Genomic DNA, 24372 nt, shown 5'->3' on the forward strand with positions numbered 1-24372 from the left:
CTTGCTCCAGTGTCTCTGATGGCAGGTGTCTCCTGACCATTCACAAGAACACTATATTTATAATACTCTTTAGTATTATCTGGGATGGAATTATAGACATCTAAATTCTGTTGTTCCCACAAACCCAGGGACACTCAAGAAACACTAGCCGAGACTCTCATGGGTTCATCAGCCAGTAGGTGAAAGTTTCCTCTTGCCATAGGTACTTCTTCCTCTGGAGAGAAGACTAAGGAGACAGGGCCTCATTACACGGACGGCGGTAAGGGTTAATGGTCACCGTTAATGGTACCGGTGACCATTAACCCTTACCGCCTTACTACGAGGTCCCTTTGCGGGTTGGAGGCTTTTTGCAGGCGTTAAAAACCAACCCGCAAAGGGACCAGGGTGCTAATTACAGTACAGCAATTTGCGGCACCGTAATTAGCGCCTTCCCCATTCCCGTAGAGCCCTATGGGTCAAAAATGGGAATGGGGATGGTCAATGGGGGAAGGGGGAATTGCCGCCCCTCCAACCTTGGAATAGGGCGGTAATTCCCCTTTCCACCAAGGCGGTGCCGGTATTTTACCAGCATGGACCAAGCTGCTAATAGCACCTTGGTCCTCCGCCTACTGTGTAATGAGGCCCACAGTGTGGACCCCTGAAGGTTTACCCTTACATCTGGGATCCCATTTCACATGGTCAGTTGACCCACAAACATAACATTTCCCAAATGTTTTGATGAATGGGGGCTTGTTCTGACCTCCATCTGGTTTGGGTCCAGATGGTACACTAGCCTAATTCGGTTTCCCTTGTGGTTTACCCTTATGTTGCTGTTTGGGCCCTCTTTTCAATTGGAGGTATTAGAATTCTCCTTGTTATCTTTCTTTGGCTGCTTTCCCTCATCATTCTTCTGAGTTGCCCCAGAATTCTTGTGAGTAGCCCTGTTGGCAACCCACAAGTCAGCAGCCTTAGCTAACTTCTTCGGATCTATCTCCTTAGAATCAACCAAGTGCTGTCTGAGCTCAGGAGAGCAGGAATCATAAATTGACTCCAACATAACAAGAATTCCCATACCTTCATAAGTGTTAACTCTGTAACCCTTAACCCAACCATCTAAGTTTTTCTAACATTCACATACCCAAATAGCCCAAGGGGTACCATCATGCTTTTTGAGGGTCCTAAACCTCTTAAGGTACTAGGAAGGGGTCTTCCCAAATCTAGCAATTAAAGCTAGCTTCACACACTCATAATCCATCCAATCCTCCTCCCCCAACTCCACCACAACATCAGATGCAACTGTGGGTAGCCTAGAGAAGCAACTGATTCCCTGTAATGTCTTGAATCCCATGGTTATACTCAAACATTGCCAACCAATCCAAAATATCAAGATTAGCCTCATACATACCCACAATTTCTTTAGGCATACATAGTCTCTTAGGAATGGAAGACCTAGAAGACTCTGGGAGAGAAGCATTCTCAATAGACAACTTTTTCATTTCTTGTGCATGGTTCATCTCCATTTCTCTAAGCTTAAGTTCTTGCTTGTTTTGTTTAGTTTGAGAATTAATACATTTGTATTCCAATTCAAGCCTCATCTTTTCTAGAGCAATGAATTCAGGACTGAGTGTAGGACCTGTAAGTGTCTCAGTGGATAAAGGTTGAGGTTGCTGAGCAAGCAGAGGTGCAATAGGGCCTACATTGTGAGACTCATCTAACTCATCTAGTTCATCGTTAATATCTGACACATTATCATCCTCATTATTTTCCACATTTGCTGGGGGTTAGGTATTGCATACCCACTCCCCAGACTTTGTTTCTCTAACAACCTTTCAATTAATTCTGACTTTTTGCCTTTAACAGAAAGATTCATTTCTCTACACAGATTTTTCAAATAATCAGCAGTGTAACTAAGGAGGGTCTCCTGACTGTAGCTTCCCATATCATACATGATTAAAATTTAGCTTTTAGTGGTGTTTAGCCTTGTGGTTAGTTGATCCAAGGTAATAGCAGCACTCTAAGTGTAATCACTATACTTTATCCTCACCACTGTACACCAGTGTTAGGCAGAATCATGTGCAGTACGCTTTGGGAACACCAACACAATTAAGACTACAAGTGCAAGTACAAATTCACCTTTGGTACAAGCCTGTACTACACAGTAAAGTGGTAGCGTTGGCTGAGCAGCCAGACTTATCTCAAGAGTAAAGTGAGCAGTATCAGAAGTTACACAAAGGACAGCAATTACTATGGTTCAAACAAACACTGGGCCTCATTACGACTCAGGCGGTAAGGGTTTTACGGCGGCGTAAACAGCGCCGACCCTTACCGCCTGAGTACGAGGTCCCTTAGCGCCATGGCGGACTTAACACCTGCTTTTAGCAGGTGTTAAAATCCATGGCGCTAAGGGACCATGGAGTTAATTACGCCACCGTAATTTACGGTGGCGTAATTAACGCCTTCCCCACTCCCATTATGCCCTATGGGGCAAAAATGGGAATGGGGAAGGGTAAATGAGGATTGGGGACTTACCGCCCCGCCAAGGTCGGAATGGGGCGGTAAGTCCGCCAACCACCATGGCGTAAACGTAGTTTACGCCATGGTGGTAAAGTCACGGCCCAGGCGGTAATTTACCGCCTGGGTCGTAATGAGGCCCACTGACTCAAGGTTTCTGAGTAAAAGAATATACATTTATTTACACCATCAATCATAAAACAGTTCACTAATAAGAAGCAGCAGAAAATCACAATCTTAATACACTACGCTACACCCAATCAATTCTGGACAAGATAAGCTCAAAATGAAGTGTGAGCAAAATGGCACTCCAGCAATTTAAAAATGGAGGGAAAGAACACGGTTATCAAACATCAACAACACCAACAAGTGATAGGTAGGGCAATCTAGAAAATGCTTACTACAACTAGGATTCAAATCAATAGGTTTGGGCCAATGTTAATGGTTCAGAGTCTTTGCAGAGGATCACACAGTTCAGAGTAGTTTGCAGTTAAGTCTTTGCCAAGAGTTCAAAACGAAGCTTTTCAAAAAGTAATTCAAAAGAGTAGAGAAGGACAAGCCTTTGGAGAGGCGAAAGATTTAAAACACTCTCACCGTGGTCGACGGAACGAATGACCGAATTTGAACAGTACCTTAGATGAATAAGAATGCTGTAGCTGAGGCAGTAGTTCCTGGCAGTTCCTGCAGGCTCACGGTTCCTGATGCGACTGTCGGACTGACAAGAAGTAGGAAGACTGGAGGGTCCTGCGCTGCCCAGGGAAGAAGCCAGCAGCAGAGCAAAGCGACAAATGAAAGGTGCGCTCCTTAAAAGCACAAAGGGATTCTCTCAAGCTGGCTATCCGGTTTCATGTGGCACAGAATATTTGACCAGGCTGAAGAGGGAGGTCCAGGAGGTTTGTGAGCTGGTTGGTCCCACCAGGCTCAAGTGGAGAAGACTCCTTGTGGATCTCCTCTGTCGTCGAAGTTTCAGGCGATTCGGACCTGCAGCAGGGCTTCATCAGGATGTCCAGTAGTTGCAGCAGTCGTCTTCCTTCAGCTCCTCATTGGTTCTCATTCCAGTAGCGACTCTGCCTTCCAAGTCCCAGAGACCTGTTTTTAAGTAGTTTTCTCCCATTCACACAGCCTGGCTGTCAATCACACAGCAGGGTGGCTCTTCTGGCAGGACAGCCACCTAGCCAATCAAACTAGAGTGTGACTTGGGTCTCCAAGGAGACCCAGTGCAGGGGGCCTAAAACCCCTCCCTCACATCCTTTCCACCCAGACATTCAGGCGCCTAAGGAGGGCTTCTGTGCAGAAGCCCGCCAAAATACAGCAAACAAAGGAAGGAACAAAACCTGGTTTGGTGCGCAGAGTAAAACACGAGAAAGACCTTTACAAAAAGAAATGGTGAGTAAACCTAACTGGAACCAAATAAAATTAAAAGGGTTCCAGCGGATTCAAGTTCGAGGCTATCCACCATAGCCTCTAACAGTACCAAGGCTATACCTCGCAGTAAAATAAAAATGGTAGATACCACTGCCACCAGCCAAATCTTAGAGATAGGGGAATGAAATGATGTTCAATGAGAAACATACAAAAAGGGATAACTATTAACCCTTTCCAGTACTCTATGGAACATAGTTTGTACTGGTTCTGTACATTTAAAAAGACTAGTAAATTCAATGTCAACTTTACATCTTCTGGGAGACAGAAGTCAGTCCCAGAAAATGGAGTTTAATAGTGGGAAGTCAAAAAAGACAACCCTGTGTCACTGCACTAAAGGTGCTGTGTGACACACAGTAAAAAGATGATGCCTATGGAGCAGGTGAGACTCCATAGTCTATGAGCACAAAATGTATAGCATACAGCAAAAACACATGTAAGAGTGGGAAAAACTCTCACACTCTTACCAGGTGAAAAAAATGAATCCTAGAAATCCAGCAAAGCTGCTGAGGGACTCAGTGGTAAGGGAAATTAACCATTCTGGAGAATTCTCCCTAACAAATAGCAATTGATTCCTTCTGTGAGAGACTGAATAGTACCACAGGGGGATTTTTTTGATAACATGTTTTTTTTTGATAACATGTAATGCAAATTGTGCAATTTAAAGAAAATGTATTCAGCAACAAAGGTCAAAACTACTAGCCGCACAGTGAAGTAACTCATAGTTAGGCGGAAACCTGTGCAGTTCCCTCTGGGACCACTGCAAAAGATTTAGGACTACAGGTGTTGCGATGAACCCACTTGGTAGCAGTCTGTACCACACAGATTCAATTGGTAGCTGTGGCTGAGCAGTCAGACTTCTCTCAAGAAAAGTTGGTCAGTATAGGGAGTATACAAGATAGGGTAATTCTTCGCAGCAAAACGAGTAAACACGCAACCAGGCTTTAGTATAAAGATAGTAAGTTATTTATTAATAACAGAACGTCTACGAAAGAATACTAAACTGAACCACGGCAAACAAATCAAAATACAATTACTCTGCAGAATGGAATAAAGCTCAACCCCCCGAAACACAATATCGACAACTCTAGGTTCTACGGCACTACTTATTTTCAGACAGAGGTGTATACCTCAACCCAGATGACACTCGAATATTTAGTGAGGAAGGGAGAGAAGAGAAAGGCAGGTAATGAAGTCAACACGGTTCGTACTGAAGCGGGTAAAAATGCAAGGCAAGAAGGCATTAATCACACTAGATCATACAGTTCGGCGGCCAGGCCCACTCGGTGAGAGGCAAGGCACGATGTCCTGGAAAGTCTCTACGGATGATGCACTCAAGTCTTGTTTAGCAAATTGGTTAGCGACAGGTTGAACCAGTTCAGAACAAAGAGTGAATAAAGCTTGGAGGCAACCCAACGGAACGGAGAGGAATCAGATACCTCACACGAACCGATCGAAAAGGGAAGCCAGGCGGTTACGGTACCTTGTTGTGGGAGACAGCTCCGACGGGGGCAGTTGTTCCTGGTGGCGGATGCAGGACGGGTCTTGGCCAAGAGAAGAGATGCTCTCGTCGTCGAAGAGAAGATGTCCGGTGCACCACCAGGGAAGAAACCAGCCGCGGAGTGCTTCGTCACAAGGCACCACCTTTCGATCACGGTGCAGGAGTAGTGGCTATCCGGTTGCCGGGTGCTCTGCACGGGCAATTCGACCACTGCGTCCTGGGCGACCAAAAAGCACAAAGAAGAAGAAGACTGGTTGTCCCCACCAGCCAGGGAAAGAGACTCTCCGGCAGGGAGATCTCTTCTGTCGTCGGGAGATTGTGAGACGATTCCGCAGGGCTTCACCGGAGGTGTTGTCGTGCAGGTCGGCTCAGCGTTACCCTCGTCGGATTCTTTAGGTCCAGTGGCGACTTCCTGAAGATCCAGTCCCAAAGCCCTGCTTTTATGCAGACGTCCCCCATTCATTCAGCCTAGCTTGTCAATCAACACATGCTAAGTGGTGAGCGGGAAGGCTCACCACCTGGGCCAATCACTTCAGAGTGCGACCTGAGTTGGCAAGGCAACTCGGTCAGGGTGTCTAAACCCCCTCCCACACCCCTGAGGTAACCCAGACAGAATGGCACCACTTTGGAGGGTCTCTGTCCAGAGGCCCGCCAAAAGTGGAACAAAGGGCTCAACCTTTGGTTTAGGAGTCACAGAGAAAAACACAGACGCCATTTTACAACCCGAGTTCTGGCAGAAAATACCACTCGATAAACCTATTTAAGATAAGTAGATCGGTGGTACGTTGGAGATTAACGAAAAACAGTATTAATCTTCAACAATGGGACGGATCCCATAGGGTTATGCCCGGGGTCGAACATAACAAGTAGTTTCCACTGCCACCAGCCAAAACTCGACGAGGAGGGACGGGACAGTGCCCCCTCGGGTAACAGATCCAGGAGTAATCGAATTACCCCTACTAGCACGTCCACAATAAGATGGTTGGTACTAGTTCTGTTAGCAAATTTAGGTCTAGTAAAGCCAATGGTGACTTTACATGCCCGGGGAGACGGTAGTCAGTCCCCGGGTATGGAGTCTATGGTGGGGGGACCAGCTAGGGTGCCCCCGTGTCACGACACGTAGGGTGCGGAGTGACACACATAGAAAAACTTATGAGACCCTATGGAGTAAAAGACCCCATAGCCCATCGAACACATTGCCAATTCAAAGGAATTCCACACATACATGTCCAAGAGTGAGAGGAAAAGGGTCACACTCTTGGCAGGATGGGAAAAACAAACTCCAGAAATCCAGCAAAGCTGCTGGGGGACTCACTAGGTTAGGAAATTCAGCCTAAACAGAGAATTCTCCCTAACACTCATCAAACAGGCCCACATGAACCAAAAAAGGGTCCCACTTAGACCCCCAAAAAATGGCCCACACTTGGATTTTGCACTTTTAGTTCGGGCATTGACATATTGCCTTATAGGCCAGTCCAAGCCTGGTTAATGATAAACTCAATCTTTGCAAATGTAAACTGTTTGGATCATATTGCATTAAGCTTGGCTGAATCTCTGGAAGATAACCATCAGCATCACATCCGGCCTTACCAAAATACCAATAGGAATACTGATAATGACTTTTGTCTAAATGAGGTCAATCAGAAATCTAGTTAGTTCTATTCACAATCCCCAGTGATGGCCCTGCCTACTAAGCGGCTGCTTGAGGCCATTCATCTTGACATGCCAGGACCAGTGCTTAATTTGTGAGGGTGTTTGCCAGGGATCAGCCTGGCACTTATTTTGCAGCCCTGGCCTTTATTTTCTGAGACTCAGTTTAATAATGAGGTTTTGTTTGAACAACTGTATTACTTTAACTGTCAATCGGTAGTAGTTACAAACCTAGCAACAACAATTTACCCTGGTCCTGAGCTGGTAACTCATGAACATGATGAACCGCACTGGAGCGGCTCTGCTAGTTATTCATTTGGATGAATACCAATAAAGTGGAAAATGACAATGCCATGCACTCATGCTGGCAATGTCTGCGCACCACTCCAGTCAGCCTGCATACATCCACTGCTGTGATAACCAGTAGCAATTCCACAGCAGGGTGTGTTGATAACAACAGGAAAGACAGCAGTACCAACTTCAGGGCAATACCAGGGAAAAGGCCATTGCAGAGGGGGTGGGCCTGTCCCGAGTGCCAATCTACACAAGAATATCTTGCTGCAGTGTTTGACAGAAGAGTTCATTTGAAGTTTTGCCTGCATGTGTACATCAATTAACTAGAGGGGAAAGCATATTTGCTGTTTCCTGTGACTAGATCAATAACTTCCTTTTGCCACCTAAAGAATCATTGCAAGATGCTAACCATGATTTGTTTAAAGAAGCATTTAATGATGTGTCTCATTTCAAGACATAACTAGCATGCAGTATTGTTTGCAGATTGTTTTTGTAAATCACACATCTGCCATAGTCAGTGCATCAACAATGTGCCAGTGTGACTTGCAGTTTTAATCCCACATATGATGAGGTGGGCAACTGTTGCCAGTGGCAACAATGGTGCAGGGCAGCCTGCCCCAATGCGACACAGGCATTCTAGGAAATATTTGGGCCCTGCCACTTATTTTTTTGTAAATTGAACACTTGTCTGGACTACTGCACTCGTAGGTAAGGCAATATGAGATTTTTCAGTTTACTCTCATAATACTGAAGCCTTTTTACTGAAATAAAAAATACAGATTTTTTTTTCATGGGGCGGTTTCCCCCCAAACCCTCCATTTACTTGTGTTTTCTACCACACCCTAACCCCCTCCCGACCCCCTTTCAATTCCCATCTCCCTCCATATATAATTAAATGTCAGTATTTTTTCAGCAATATTTGCCTCAGTAAAAAATGTCGGTAAAATGGCTGGGTACCGATTCTTCTTGCACAGCTGATCCACAAAACACAAGTCAGGTTCCCCATGGGAAAAGGAATGAGGGATTGCCTCACTCTAGCACGGAAATCTCTACAAGGACTGCGCTTTGCACAAACCAAATCGCATTAATTGGGTGAATAACCTGTATAGCCCTCGAGTGTTACAACCCAACAAAGATTCTGTAATTAGAAACTAAAAAGAAATCTGTTTCCAATGGGAGGAAGGAATTACCACACGTAAAACCACAAATATGCACACATCTACCACAGGCATTAAAACGTCAAGCAAATAACTTAAAACTCGGTAAAGTGTGAACTATTTAAAAAAGTATTCATAATAAAGGGCTCACCTCAGACATAGGAAGGCCTGCAATTCACAGGATTGAATCCTATCAGGGCCGACTCAGCGCTTGGTTCTTACAAGGGGAATAAATAGAGTAGTATATAACTGAGCAATATTAATACTAACAATGATAACGCTCAGAAGCAGTATAAATCAGGCATGAAGTGCTAAAGAAGAGCGCACTATTAATTGTATTAATTAATGGGCAAAATAAGGATTTTGCTCAACTGACCCTGATTGAATTTTACAAGCGTTCTACCTACTTTTGTGCTACCATCTAGTCCTGGATTTTGACTTACTGTCTCAACCCTATCCCTTCCAAGACCACATGTTGTCCTCATCAGTATCCCTGCTAAACAGCAACTCAAATGAAAATGGCCCAATGATTTGCATCTAGAAGGATTTTACGTACAACCTTTGGATTTATCAAAATCCTTAAGCTTCACCATTAATAGCAGCCTCTTCAAACAGTTATTCAGCAGGCTTTGTCTACGCCCAGTTGTACTGTATACGCCACATTTATTGACTACAGCGCAGCGTTTGACTCTGTCAACCACAAGAAGCTCTTGCTAAACTATCTGCCTGGAGCATCCCTGCAGGATCCAGGCCATTCTGGTTTACCTTCATTCTGGCACATGGGTTAAAGCCAGACTGGACCAATCTGGCAGCACCACTGCATTGATCCCAATGACCAGTGGTCTGAAACAAGAGTGCAGAATAGCTCCCATCTTGTTTAATGTATATCTGGCAGATATGGGTGAGGCCGTCTCTATGTCGATTCCTCCCAAGTTGAGCGTATCCCCAGTCCAATGGATGGGATACGTGGATGATATCATCCTGCTGGACATGACTCCCTTTGGTTTGCAGGCTGCGCTGGAGTCATTGAAGCAATACTCCAGACTCCTTGGACCTTGCGATTAATATCCAGAAAACCAAAGTTTTGGCGTTTCATCCCCCAGGCCAGAAAAAGGTCATCATTCCATGGCATTTGGGAGGTGAAACCCTGGAGATGGTCAGGGAGTATAAATACTTTGGTTTCTTATTTGACAAGGCCTTACATGGTGGATCCCATTGTGATCAGATTAAATTCATGTGCTACTAGGCCATTTGGACTTGGGTAAAATGTCTCGAATTGGAGGAGGTTACTCTCTTGGGATCCTTGCTAAATTATTTCAAGCTAAAATTAGTCCCATTATAATGTATGGGACCGTGCTTTGTCACACTGGCAATTTGGCGGAAATCTCCAAATTGGAAGCCTTCCTCCTTAAAAGTTTATTTTGTCTCCCTACACACACCCAGGTACAGTGCATCCTACTTGAATTCGGCATCGTCTCATCCGCGGCAAAGTTTACACTTTCATTTTTTAATATTCTATGGCAACTTACCAACTCTGAGGCTGGTACTTTGAACTCCCTTATTTTAAACGCTGGTTTGACCAGGGTTCATGTATGTAGGGCAGTGCCATTCATCATGTCCTTTCGGCTGGCGACAGATGGCCGTCTCTGCCCTTAGATGCTGCTCTGCACTGGACTCGCTCGCGATTTAAAGTGTCTATGAAAGCAATACATTATACAATTGTGCGCAATGTCAAATAGTGCCTTGTTCATTGGTCATATTCTTGCACGCGAAGGGCGTCCCAGATATATCGACTGCTTAGTGTGTCATTCATTGCTATGGAATTACCTAAAAATCAAATGCAATGCTGTTAAGAACTTTGAAATCACATGTGCCTTGTTTGACATTGCAAGGCTACCCGCACGCCGCACGTGTCGTTTTTGTGGTGATGGTGTTCTCGAGACTGCTCAGAACTTGTTGTTTTATTGCATGTCATTGCAACCCTTCAGGAATATGGCCCTTTTTTTTCGACTGGATTGAACACGCAACTTGCCCCACAGGAGCTTTGGGACACAGTCATGGTGGGGAAATCACAAAGCTTTCTATCATATTTTGGAAAAAAGTTGTGCCCATTCTTGAGAACATTCAACAATTGTTTGCTGGTGGGAAGATGATGTGTTCTTAGCTTGGAATCTGTTTCCTTTTTATATTTTTATCTTGTTGGCAAGAAGCTGTTATTATATACCAGAAACACATAGCCAAATAGCCCAAATGGTTTGGTTTGCCTACAAGTCTCCACCTTCTGCAATATCAAACCTTTCATCCCATCACAGGGCTTCTGGACTGTAGTGCAGGCCCTAGTGATCTTGCACATGATTGGCTCCCCAAGAATTAGTCAAGCATGCTGCTGGATGCCACATTATGTGTGTGAAAATAACATTCAAATAACAAGGGGGGTCCTGGGAGACTCTCTGCCAGACATGAGTCCTGGTTACAAGAGCCTTACCAAGAGTCTTTAGCTCACTATCTTTCACAGAAGAGAAATATCTTAAACATATCAGTCTTTGTCCTGCCCTGTGGCAGTCCAGCACCGAAATGCTAGGCAAATCTCCTCTGGACAAGAGTACCAACAGCAACCCCAGACACGTGTTTCGGTCTGGTTGGACCTCATCAGTAGGGAGGAGCTGTGCCTCGCTAAGAATAGTGAGCAAGGGGTCCACGTCTGGATATGTGAAAATAACATTGACTGAATCACCCCTATCCTACGCGAACGCCACAGGCTGCTTCTCCAGGTCATGATTCTATTCATGGCGGCATATATCATCTTCAAATTAGCCACAAGTAGCACACCATTGTACCTAGTGGTTAAGCTCCACACTTCCGGTAGCGCACACTCCCCGTGCAGAAAATCTATCAGCCGCTGGAATCATGAAGTGTCTTCAAAGATATGCCCCACAAACAATTCTATTCTTGTCATGCACCGGCCCTCTGGAATTCGATCCTCTATATATCAGCCCAGAATGCCCCACAATTCTCCTATTCTGCAAGGTCTCAAAACGTGGCTTTTTCAGCAATATGTGCAAAAGGAGTTATTCGTACAGACTGATGCACCGATCCGGCTGACATTAATGTGCTACTGTTTAAAAGACGTCAGCCAGCTGGCAACCCACACCCTGTACAGCGCGTCACTGCTCCCGAGCAAGGTACGCGCTTTAAACAAGAACTAAAAATGGGATGCCCAAATGTTTGAGGGCCACTAAATATGTTGAGCAATTTTGGGAATATTCACTGAGCCTTAATAATAATCCAGAAATAAAAATAAAATGAAAAAAAGTGAAAATGAAGAAAAACAAATGAAGAGGTGCACATATCACATTTCTAATTAAAATGGCATAACACGGTTCAAATAGAGACAGGAGAAACAAAGAGAGAAAATGAGCATGCTATACTATACAAATGAACATATTTGGTATCAATACCACCAGATAAAAACATAAAACGTTGTCAATAAATCAAACAAAAATATTCATTTTAATGGGGTGAAACCACTCCTCCCCACATTGGGGCCTCTTACTAACAATTCCACCCTTCACTATCACTGTGTTCAATTGCGTTCATTCAGCAGCAGCATCTCCGAAAATGACTGTCTGTAATGCTAAACATGTTCCTTACATGTTTTTTTTTAATGTGCTTCTAAATTTCTGGATGATATTTTTGTAATAATTATCTTTTTATAAGTTATTTTTTCAAAGTTGTTTTACAATCTTTAATATCTTATTCAAATAAATTGACCTGAAAAAGTAAATTGCATTTTTTGAAATGATGCCATAAGATTTATTATTTCGTTGTTTTCATAAAACCTGGTTTTAACTTCTTCATGTCAAACAAGCACAGTGGTGTGCTCAGGTGCAATTAGAGTGGAAGTGACTACACCACATCTTGATGTGGTTCTTGGTTTTGCAACCTCTCCTCCTCACTTGACTCTTTCTCATTTACCGTAGACACTATTCAGCACCGGCTATTGATTATAGGAAACAAATATGAAAGGAAAGGCACAAAAAAAATGACATGCTATATGACAGGAAATTCAATGTAGCGAACAGAGCCTTACAGTTGGCAGATTAGCTGTGGCGGCTCTTCCGTGAATGTTGTTTCCGGGTAAATCCGGTCATCATGGACTGGGAAAATCCCTCCAATCAGGACCTCACCCGCTCTCGAGAATCCCGCCCCCTCGGGGCTGTGTAGCCAGCTATCTGGTGCCAGCAGCTGACTGAATGAAGGAGGCAACACACAAAGCACCGTGACGCAGAGCAGCCCACACGGAAAAAGGTTGACGTTTCTGTGAACAGGTAACACCTTCATCCCAACAAAGATCATTTTGAAATTTGCAGGGAAAACTTTAAGGTCTTCAAACAGCTTTGCTTTACCTACTTTCCATGAATTGTGTGCATGCCAGAAAGGCAGAAGCAAGCCAAACTTGAGAAAAAAAGGTTGCCACTTCTGACCTAAACATTCCCAAGACTGCACATTGTTGTACAATTATGCAGAGTTAATCATGTGCCATTTCTGAGTGGGGGGGGGGGCGGTCTTCCTCTTGGCTACTTTTGGATTCAATCACTGGAAGGGTCATTTAATAATTGTAGTTTATCAACCACATTAGCACATGTTATCTTGCATCTGTGAACCCAGTTCGCATGAATGATAAGAGTTAGCTTTGATGTTAACCGGGAATCCACATAAATCGCTACACGGTGCAGGACTCATACAGTCCAATGCCTCAAATGAGTGAGATCTTTGGAAAGTGGTACAAATGATGGGTACTTCAGCAGAAACATGCACACACTCCCAGGTGCCAGGCTCCATTAGAGTCTATGGAACTGATAGGCGCTTCAAGAGGATGGTGGACTTCCAGCGCGCAAGACTCGCTCCCAGTAAGAGAGGCTTTAGTTGTTTTGGAGGTGACACCACCAGTGTTCCAGGAAGTTTCACTGTACCGTTGACTCTGAACAGCTTTTATAGCACAGACCTGATGTTCATTCCACCTGGGCCCAGCTGTTATAGTTTGCCTCAGACCTGAGCTATAAAAGCGAGCAATTAGCCAAAGACCTCCTCTCCCAAATGTGCCATACTTAGGGGAATAGTAACACAGTAATTTCAGGCACGTATTAAGTAGTTATTGCTAATGTGGAAGAGCCCTTTTTCTTCATAACATAGCGCATGCTGTGGGCAGGTTCAACATTCATTGATCATCATAGTGATTAGGCAGTGATAGCAATAACAATCGTCTCCTATCAATTGTATGTGTTCCAGTTGTTGTCGCACACAGCTTACTGCACTAAATATGCAGTCAGTCAGCTATTTTAAAGTGCACTCTGCGCTACGTTAGCACGAATTATCTTCAGTTAGTGGCTTAAAACGGTTTATACGGACTGTTTCGACAGTCACATTTTCGAATGACACAAAAGTGTCGATAAAAAAGTTTCAAATGTTTTTTTTTTTTATGGGGGTCCCCCCAAACCCCTGTTTTTCTTTTAAAAACACTTATTTAACTATACGAAATAAAAATAAAAACTATTGTTTCGAAATTTTGACAGGACAGCCTTAGAACAGACACCTGATATAGAAAAGGCTGAAATCATTATTCCAGTGAGCAGTAGCATCTACGTTCAGATGCCTACACAGTTGTTATTTGTTACACAGTTTAAGGTTCTGGGCCCATGTTTCTCGAAGAAGTGAGGGGTCATTCCCCATTGTCAGCAATTTATCTCAAAGGAGTTGCTTGAATGAAAGGTCCGCCGGTTCTTCCGGCCATTTTATATTAGCACGCGGGACGGGCGCTGCAGACAGTTTGATTGGATTGTGGGCTGAACCTCATGCTCATTGCTGCCCACCTCACCCACCATCATCACTCTCTCCATCGCTTCTTTCATCCATTCTACCCTCCCTACATCTGCCTCTTGTCTGTTGGTGGTGGCACTGCCACACCATTCCGCTCTTATCAAGGCCCTTGCCTGCCATGCAAATGGAAGTGGGGCTTCCATTTGCATGGCAGTTTGAAAAGAATTTATCGCTGCAAGCATACGACCCGTTGTTTAAAAAATACTAAAATTGTTGTCATCATCCCGAAAAGTCAACCTGGGGTGCTAATTGCAATAATCACTTTGTCCGTTGGCTCCATGGACTGGTAACGGAACTGGGGCCTAGAGTTAAGGCCCTTGCTCCACTCGTTCCTATAACTTAGATCCAAGCAATTTCCAGTCCATAAACCCATCAGGCCCATTCATTATTGCTATATTAGTACCGCAGGGAGTGACGTGGCAGCTTCTGATTTGTTAAAATTGGAGCTGTAGTTCTGGATACAGCACAACGTTTCTCCCACCTCACAAACCTCACTGGGGACGTGCTCGCTGGGGACGTGCTCAGTCCACAACTGGACCTCTCCACCTCTGCCTCTGCTCTCTCACCTGTTCCACTCCCCACCCACACTTGACTTGCCACTGGCACCACATTGCTTTCTTTTGCGATTCTCCTTTCTCACCCCTTGCCCCCCATCTCCTGGTCCTCACACAACATGTACATAGTTTCACACCAACACCAGCCCACCACAGTTGCACCCCCACTTCCTAGTTCGATAGTTTTCTAAGTCACTGAAATACACACAGCCTGTCCAATCTGATTTAACATGTTTACAACCCACCGCCATAAACTACACGAGCACAAAGAGGCACTGAGCTTCAGACAATTATGAACCAGTCATTTCAAGGCTGAGAGCTAGGAGGAATTAATTGCACCTAGTGCAGGAGTGACAGCCAATCAGGTTTCTTGGTTTGTGGGCTAAATCTCATGATTTGTACCTGTGTTCTGAGCAAGCTCAAAGCTGCCCACCCTTGCGATCTTCTCACCCTCTCCCTGTGGCTTCCCCGGTCCATTACATCATCCTAGTCCACCATCAACTTACCTGTTGGTTGCTGTGCCGCAATGCCCCACGCTAGTCAGTGGACCCTTGCTGGCATGGAAATTAAGGAGGGGCTCTGCACACTGCCCTGTCTCAGTTCTATGGCGGTCATGTTATGTGAGGATTGGTGTGACAGAAAGGGTTACTACAACCGCGCATACCATTCTTTCGAACAAATAAATAGGTGTCTTCACCCCGGGACATAAATCTGGTGTGCTAATAGCAATAATCACTGGAACTGCTGGTTCACAAGCTGGTAACCGCACTGGCACAGATACCGGGACGAGATGCCTCCAGACTTACTGATTATTGTTATAGTCAATCAGGTGGCTGGAGACATGGGCAAAAACACACAGGCCCTGTACGCTTCCTTAAGCAGGGGTGATTGCTACATCTGAACATTGGAATTCTGTCAATTCCATTCCAGACAATCAAGTAGCTGAGGTAGTATCCAGTGATTTTTTCGAAAACCTTTACAGAGAGGCATTTTTTAATGAAACTATGGGCCTCATTATGGGTCCGGCGGTAAGAAATCGTAATTACCGGCATGCCGGTGCTACCGTGTCCGTGAAGTACAGCTGCCGGAAACAGCTGATTCCGTGTTGGCATGCACGCGCTTTCTGGCATGCCGGATACGATGGTACCGGCATGCCGCTAATTACACCAAACATTCCTCAAAATCCCAACACCACCACCCTCGGTGATGGTAACTCCGATTCCAGCATCACACTCTCAGGTCCACCGGCACTGGTAACAATGTTGCCGATATTACCGTTTCCTGAAATACAGTGTTCGGCGGCCATTAATAAAACACAATCCATTGCAATCCTCAGAACACTGGACTCATACACATGTCCTAATTACTGATCTTGCCAAATCAAGATGACTTCAAGGGTACCTGCAACGCAACACAGAGGCGCAAGACACGCTAAACATGTTGGCGACACCATTGTGAAGAATGCTGACCAACTGTTCTCCACAGACCTACGCAGGCAGGAACACCTGAGAAAAAAGGCTATCGGGGACGAGGTGGCACAGAATGTTACTGCAGTTGGCACAACCCCCTGCACTGTGCATGACTGCCATAAAAGGTGGAATGACTTGCACTTGAAGGTGTGCAACCTCCTCTTGGCCCAGAGAACCCAGGGTATGGCCACAGGTGGCAGCAGCACACCCCCCATCCACCTTGAATCCATTGAGGGAGTTGATGCTGCGGAGGCCGGAGGCATGACATCCAAGGAGGCTGATGAGTCCAAGTAACCCCAATGTCACATCAACCTCCCTGTCCCCCCTGCACACCGTAGAGTTGCAAAACATGTCAAGTGAGTTGTGCACAACACCAGTGCAGCCCTGCCAGATTCCCCCCCTGCAACCTGGTTGCAATACAATGACATACACCTTCACCCCACACATAACTCATACCCCATTCACACATACAACATATCACAGGCAACCTGTATCGACAACACAACATGCTCCTGCTGTGTTGTTTCCGCTGTGCTAGCACAGACACAAAGTCATGTCAGTGCCAAGCACCTACACCACCCACAAGTGACCAGCATCATACACCAAGGAGACATGTGACTCCCTCATCCCATCCAGCCTTACCCATGATGTCAAATGTCCACCGACGCAGTAAGTGCCACAGGCAGCATGCACATGGGGAACACATCCATGGCACAACCCGCCACAACACAACATCATACAGCGCATATGCCACACCCCTAAGATCCTACCCAGAAATCACAAGTACACCATGATAGTATCTCCAGCACTGCACACACTATGTAGGCACATAACACATCCACCCGCACAGTATCCATGACAAAAGCATGTGTGCACCATGCCATGTCCCCCGCCATGTCCCTGACACAGCACTGCCATCACAAAATCAAAGCATTAATGTCTGTCCCTTCAATCCACACGCTTCACTGGTGCTCTACCTTTCTGACTCTCTCAGGCACATCATCTGGCAATGAGGACGGGCAGCCCAGTACATTAAAGGGTACCAGTCATCGACGCAGAAGGACCAAATACAGGACTCCACAGCCTCAACAGGCAGACCTCCAAGTGCTACCCCAGCTGCATCCCTCCAACTCCACCACAGCCCCCTGTGGCATCTCCACCACAGCCACCACAGGTCACTGTGGCACCTCCACCACAGCCACCACTGATCCCTGTGGCATCCCTACCACAGCCCGAAGGACATGCACATGGGTGTCTTGGAGAGAACTCAGAGGACAAGGGTGGTCTCGAAACTGGTGACACATGACAAAGCATTGAAGAGGCCCTGCCCTTAAGCCCCATGGGCCCAAGGAGCCCCCAACCCCAACCCTTCCACAGTGTGAGGGATATAGAAGGCCATCTAAACAGGATGGAGCAACACCAAGATGCACTCACATCGCTGGTGCAGCAGCACCTTCAGGAGGCACAGCTAATGCGAGAGAGCATGCAGGCCAGTTACAGGCGAAATGCATGGGCACTTGGGCGATGCACACATGACATGTTTCAAATGTCACGGAGGGTTAAGGAGGGCAACAGCGTAATTCAATCACTGAAACTATGGCTATGTTACTCCAGGCTTTCCTGGATCGACGGCCACTGGCAACACCACCCTCTCCCTCAACTAGCACAAGCCCAGGGAGTTCAGTGCCTAAAAGGGGCTGCAAATAGGCCATGGACACATAGGGGCCCTGTCCGTGACTCGTGTCAATGTACTAGGAAAACAGGACAGGAGTTGGCTACAGACAGTTGGGGAGGGGGTGTGTGGAGAGATAGTTGGGGAGGGAATGTGGGCAGGGATAGTTGGGGTGTACATTATTAGGAGTGTAGTCATTTCACATTTGTACATATTTTCATTTCACAAAATATAGTTGGGGTTGCAAACAGAATTAATGACTGGACATTGATTATTCAGTGTGATTGTTTTTATTCATGTTCAGTGCCCAGTTCACAGTGTACTAGCTGGCCAGTGGCACGTGTTTGACAGGTGATTATAAGTAGGGCTGTATAAGTTCATCTTGTGCAAAACCTCCCTCCATACCATCATGGCACTGTGCAATTGCCTGATCATCATCACTGTCATCCTCAGCCTCTGGTGGCTGCATGTCCATGTCGGAGGGCAGGGGGACGTTGCGCCTGATACACATGTCGTGCAACATGGCACAGGCAAGCACTATCTTTCCCACCTTTTCTGGGCTGTACATCAATGCTCCCCCTGATCTGCTCAGGCAGTGGCAAAAGCAAGGGTACAATGTCATTCTTCTGGCCATGTCATGTTGGCCAAGTCTCTATAGTGTTCATTGAGTGGACAGACATGCACATGTAAAATGTCATTTAGTTGGCATATGTCCTTTTTCAGGTACCTGAAATGCACTATGTCCAAATGCATGTGGGGTGTGTGGTCTGCAGTGGCATTCACTTTGCCCATTCACAGACAACATGACCGCTGACCCTTTTAGTATAACTGGGTATGTCATTATTGTGTTACAAAGAAATAATAAGATGTACATGTACTAGGGTACTTTTAGATTTATAATGAGATGCATGTGGGATTGTGTGGTTCTAACAGGCAGGGGACCTGGACAATTGGTGTGCTGACAAACACTGTTATGTGGGTGGGTGCAGAAGTATTCTCTGTCTGTGCATCCCGTGTTGTGGGTTTGCTTGACTGTGTTAGTGTTTTTGTCCTCAGTTTGTAGCGGTGCATTCTGGTACAAGTATTTCTTTTGTTTGTACCTGTATGGAATTGATGTTCTCATGCATGCACTGGATCTATTTCCTAAATTGTGACATGCATGTCAAGGCCTTGCACTCAGGCATGCTATTACTGTGTAGCACCTTGAGTGACACCTGTACACTTTCATGTTTAATGGATGCCCAAAATAAAGTAGGTACTTCTGAACTTTCATTTAGTTACTGTACGTGTTGTACTATTGCTACGAATAATGATCATTACTCTTATTCATGATCATCCTTCCCCTTAACCTCCATATCCAGCCCCTCTGCAATGTCATGGTGTTTTTGTAATTTCTGAGCGCAGAGAATTGGGATGAAAGATGGATTGAATCATTCAATGTGCACAGCCATTGGTGATGGATGTTATACATGGGCATGATTCAACAGTGCACATGGCCTTGTAGTTAGACTCACCCAGCAGCCAGGTAAGCTATGCTGTTTTCAACCCCACCCCACATTCAACAGTGCACATGGCCGTGCAGTTAGACTCACCCAGCAGCCAGGTACGCTGTCCACCATGACGTGCCATGTACCAAGGCAGCGTAGAGTTGCGCAGCACCATGGAGTCATGGGTGGAACTGGGAAATCTGGCATTGCAATAGGTGATGATGTGACGGGCATCACACACCATCTGCACGTTCAGTGAGTGATAAAGTGTTCTGTTGCGATAAACAGCCTTCATGGCCTGCCTGGCCACCAGTTCCACATTTGTGCAGTCCAATGCACCAATGACGTTAGGCATGCCTGCAAAGGCATGGAATGCTATTTTCGTGCCATTAACTTAGTCGGCTGTCCTGGGTAGGCTGACGTGATCTCGAACGTGGCGCAGGAGTGCATCAATGACCTGGAAGAGGACACGCAAAAAACAGGGTTTCTATATCCCATGCAACTCACCAACAGTGTGCTGGTATGTGCCCGTGGCAAGGAAGTGTAGCACAGACACTACCTTGAGCAAGGGGGGGTGTGGCTTTGGCTCAGGTTGAAAGGTGTGGCCCTTAAGAGTGGGATTGGTGGCTGCCTGTGTGGTGCAACCGTCTGGAAAATGGGTTTTGCTGGGCCATGATGGCCCTCCTTCTCCTCAAGCGCCTCCGCTGCATCCTCTGACTCCCTGCCTCTTCAAGTAATAGTCCTGCAGGCATGGCATTCAGCTCCAGTACTGCTACTGATAGCATTGTGGTGTTGTAAGGGGTGTGGGAGTGGCCTTTTTGTGCTGTAGTACTGCTCATTTGTTCCACCTGTGCTGTTTTTGTGCACCTGTGGCATGTTTCTACACACATGAATCTACTTAACGCCTGGTCTCCGATGCCAATGTTTCCGGCATCATTTTCACATTGTTCCTGGCATGTCCATGCTGGTAATTGCGTGTCCGTGCTGCTCGGAATATGCACTTATGACATGGCGGTATGTCAGGCAAGAGTGCCGCATCTCTCCGCAGATACCGGCGACGTTGTTTCCAGGTGAGGTGGCTCACTTCTGGTGCCGGTGTTACCGGCATCGCAATGCCGGTCTGTAAAAAGGTACCGGTACAGAACTACTGCCAACGCTATTTCCAGACTGGCATACTTGCAAAGAGGCCCTATATCACCGAAAATATAGAGATTTTTTATAAAAATAATATATGGGGGTGGGTTAAGGGGTTAAAATGGGTGCTTAGGGTGTTGGGACTCTCGGAGGACCCACCAAATAAAAACAGAATATTGGTATTATAGTTTTGGTAACAAATGTGTCTCTGTAAGAGCTTTCAAAAACATCACATAGAACCGTAGAGGTCAATAAAGACTGGTATAAGTCTTCTGCCCCAACATTCTATTGTTGTGACAGAAGAATGTTTATTCTTTTTTAAACAGTACATTCTACCCTCAATGAGTAGAATTGTCTAATGTCAATAATAACCCCCTACACCCACTCATAATCTGGCCATGGCCTGATGGTAATAGCCCTTGACCCTCATCATTAACTAGGGAAAGCGCCAGATAGGAGGACTATCTGTACCTATTTCAGTTACTTCCTGAAAATATAGGACTCCAGCTGCTGTTACCCCATTCATTACATTCAGTGCACGAGATATGGTTGCTTAACTTACCATAACATGCACATTTCTTGGGTTTTTCGGTTTTACTAGTAACCAAAACGTCCCTTTAACAACGTTTTTTTCCTGAATTTCATAGATTTTTATTAGCGTAACTTAATCCAAACGTCCCTTTAGCAAAGCTTTTTCAGTGAATTTCATAGGTTTTTATTAGTGCATCTTAACCATAACATCCCTTTAAAGTGCCGAGGGTCAGGCCCAGTGTTCATGCACCAAAGTTATATCGCTATTTGCAAAAGCATGCTTTCAGGTCCTTGCTGATGCTCCTCGCGTAGGTTTGTTGGAATCCAGTCCAGCACTTCAGGCTGTAGGCGTAAGCAGAATACTTTTTCCCATTCATAGCTAGGGCTTAGGCCAATGTGCATGCCCCAATAAGCAAATCAGAGTATACATTTTTCCTTGCTCAGGGCCAAGCCCACTGCCCTGGCACCAAAGTTATATCACTATTTTTGTACTTATATTTTGATACTTGGAAAAAATAAAGCACAGGGCAGATTTGGAAAACCATGCTTTGAGGTCCTCGCTGATGCTCCTCACGAATGTTTGTTGCAATCCCATCCAGCACTTCGAGCTGTAGCCACGAGCAGAATTTGTTTTGCCATTCAAACCTATCCTGATTTTTAAAAACTATACTACATATGAAAGACCAAGGAAATATCAAGGCTTAGTACCACAAATGAAATACGCAAATCACAGGTTGAAAAGATACAAGTATCTTTTATTTCTGTACAGTCAAAGCAAAACAATTAGCTATGTGGCTCCCAACACCTCACAGTGTGTACCAGTAGACACAGTGAGGGGAGCGAGTGCTGGACATCTAAAAACAGACATATTTATACTATTTCCAAAACATTGTTCAACCTCTCTCCAAGCTAATAAGTTACATGCTAGAGTTCGTGCCCAGTTCACATGTCAAATATTACAATATTGTACAAAGAATTAAACAAGTTTGCATGTCCATGAAGTTAAAATGATGCTGTTGGTTCTCTGATCCAAGGTAAGCCTTGTTCCAAGAATCGCTAAAATTCAGTTCAGCAAGAACACACAATCTAAGTTTGTTCTACGTTGTCTCATTGTTTATATAAGGATGAGGCTTGTAAGCGCAGACAACACTTGGATGGCAGTTCATTCGAGTCACAAGGTTTCTTTACATTGGTCAAACACTCTGCTCTCGGTCAGCCAAAACATTAACAGAACTCAAAGGTCGTTCCGCTCGGCTGCAAGTTGAAAACACAGTCCACCATTTTAGAACACAGAAACAAGAGTTGAAATCAAAATGTCAGACGATTCTTAAAATGGCAGCGACATCGATCGAAAAGCAGAGCATTTCAGATGCAGTATTCTGTGTAACGCAAATGGGCTTAGGCCAATATTTATAACAAGGCAGTAATATTCAAAATCCTCCTTTTGGCCTAATCCAAGAGCATTACTCAAACATTTGCTTTACTCAAAACCCCACACATCAATGTCCATACATCCTAAATCACATTGTTCAGAAATATCAATTGCCATAAGATCATTAATAGTGATATCTTTCATTACAAAAGCGCTAGCAGTTTTATCGGGTGCATGCATCATTGTTCATAATCTACCCATAGTTTGCTCACAACATCCTCCTAACATTGAGCATATGGCAGGTAGACATTGTACACAACAACAACAAAACAGTAGAACACCAAAAATGTTCATTAGGACTGAAAAGAGCTTCCAACACCTTGTACGAAGAAAGTCCCAGAACCAAGGCACTAAGATCCCAATTTCCCTCAGGGACATGTTCTTCCGGACTCAAGGAATGCAGATTTTGTATTATCTTGAATATGGTAGGTGTTACGCTCACCTGGTCTCGGCAGGGGTGTTGGGGCACGGTTGGAGCCCTCCCTCGACTTGCCTCCTCTGGATCGACTTCCTCTCCCAATTGGTGCAGAGCCTGCTGTTCTGGATACTCGTATTGCCCCTGAGAGAAGATAAGAGCTAATGAGAATGGCATGGGGGTGTCATGACTTCCCTCAACCCTCTCGTGCCAAAATGAAGTATGCAAGTGTTTTCCCATGCAAGCTCACCTGTTGTGTTGTAACATTGAGCTGTCCATTCTGCTTATCATAGCAGGGTCACGTAGAGCGGACCAAGTTGCTTCACTGGTCCGTGGAAGTGTTGATCCAGACCAGCTGCGACCAATCCACGTAGAAGGTAAGTCTTTTGGTTGTGATTATAGTTTGTTTATTATAATGTCTTTGTCTTGTTCAAAAATTATTATTGCAATGTCTATTATCAGCCTTATATGTATGAAGATGCAGATCGGAGTTGTGAAGCGAATCCAGGGAAGTTCTATGAGCCTGATGGAACTGGTAAATTGGCCTTTCTAAAGAAACTCTAGGCACTGGTATGGCGGCCAAGCATTTGTTATTGTTATGAATTATAACCTGTTGTTCTCTCTTTTCCCTTGCAGAAGGCCGACGGTGAAGAACGAAGTCTGGATGCTCGATGCTGCTCCGCGGTTGCAGGGTGAAGACGTCACGAATAAAAGGAACGAAGTGGATCTCCGGTTAGCTGGACGCCCGGATCAGGTGAGAAGAAGCCCGACTCTGGTAGAGATGGGATGCAGGTAAGAGGCACACACAGCGATGGAGGGGCTGGGAACAGGAAGGAGCGCCTTCGGCGATGGAGTAGCTGGATTCAGGTAAGAGGCGCACACAGCGATGGAGTAGCTGTATTCAGGTAAGAGGTGCACACAGCAATGGAGTAGCTGGAATCAAGTAAGAGGCGCGTACAGCAATGGAGTTGCTGAAAGCAGGTAAGAAGCGCCATCCTCAGTGGAGATGCTGGACTCTGGCAAGTTGTCTTCAGAGATGAAGCAGCTGGGATCAAGTGGATGTGCAGGTAAGGACAGCGGTAAGCATTACACTGCAAAAGCAGAACAACATGAAGCTGAGGTATGTGGATGGGTTGGCCTAATATAGGCTTGCCCTGGCCCCTCCCTTTAGCCCCACCTAGTGGCTCCACCTTGCTCCACCCAGAGACTTCTACGCATGCCTTCCAATGTTGTTCTATGGCCACGCCCGACCCTGCTGCATGTGCTTTGGCACAGAGTGTGCTAGGC

The 24372-nt window shown here is 45.4% G+C and overlaps 2 protein-coding genes across 2 annotated transcripts in view; one reads left to right on the forward strand and one right to left on the reverse strand.

Annotated features, from left to right (window-relative positions):
• The window catches only part of LOC138467544 (extracellular calcium-sensing receptor-like), a 150078-nt gene extending 133980 nt beyond the window's left edge, over positions 1 to 16098 (reverse strand). The window contains exon 1 of the mRNA XM_069607691.1: positions 16009 to 16098. Within this exon, the coding sequence (XP_069463792.1) occupies positions 16009 to 16098 (90 nt within the window). The remainder of the gene's footprint in view (positions 1 to 16008) is intronic.
• Positions 16099 to 16330: 232 nt separating this feature from the next.
• Positions 16331 to 24372, forward strand: part of LOC138467613 (extracellular calcium-sensing receptor-like) — a 232990-nt gene continuing 224948 nt past the window's right edge. The window contains exons 1-2 of the mRNA XM_069607806.1: positions 16331 to 16704; positions 23722 to 23877. Coding sequence (XP_069463907.1) covers positions 16331 to 16704; positions 23722 to 23877 — 530 coding nt within the window. The remainder of the gene's footprint in view (positions 16705 to 23721; positions 23878 to 24372) is intronic.

The sequence above is a fragment of the Ambystoma mexicanum genome, chromosome 1p (genome assembly GCF_040938575.1).
Source record: "Ambystoma mexicanum isolate Mex_15411 chromosome 1p, UKY_AmexF1_1, whole genome shotgun sequence".
Classification (NCBI taxonomy): domain Eukaryota; kingdom Metazoa; phylum Chordata; class Amphibia; order Caudata; family Ambystomatidae; genus Ambystoma; species Ambystoma mexicanum.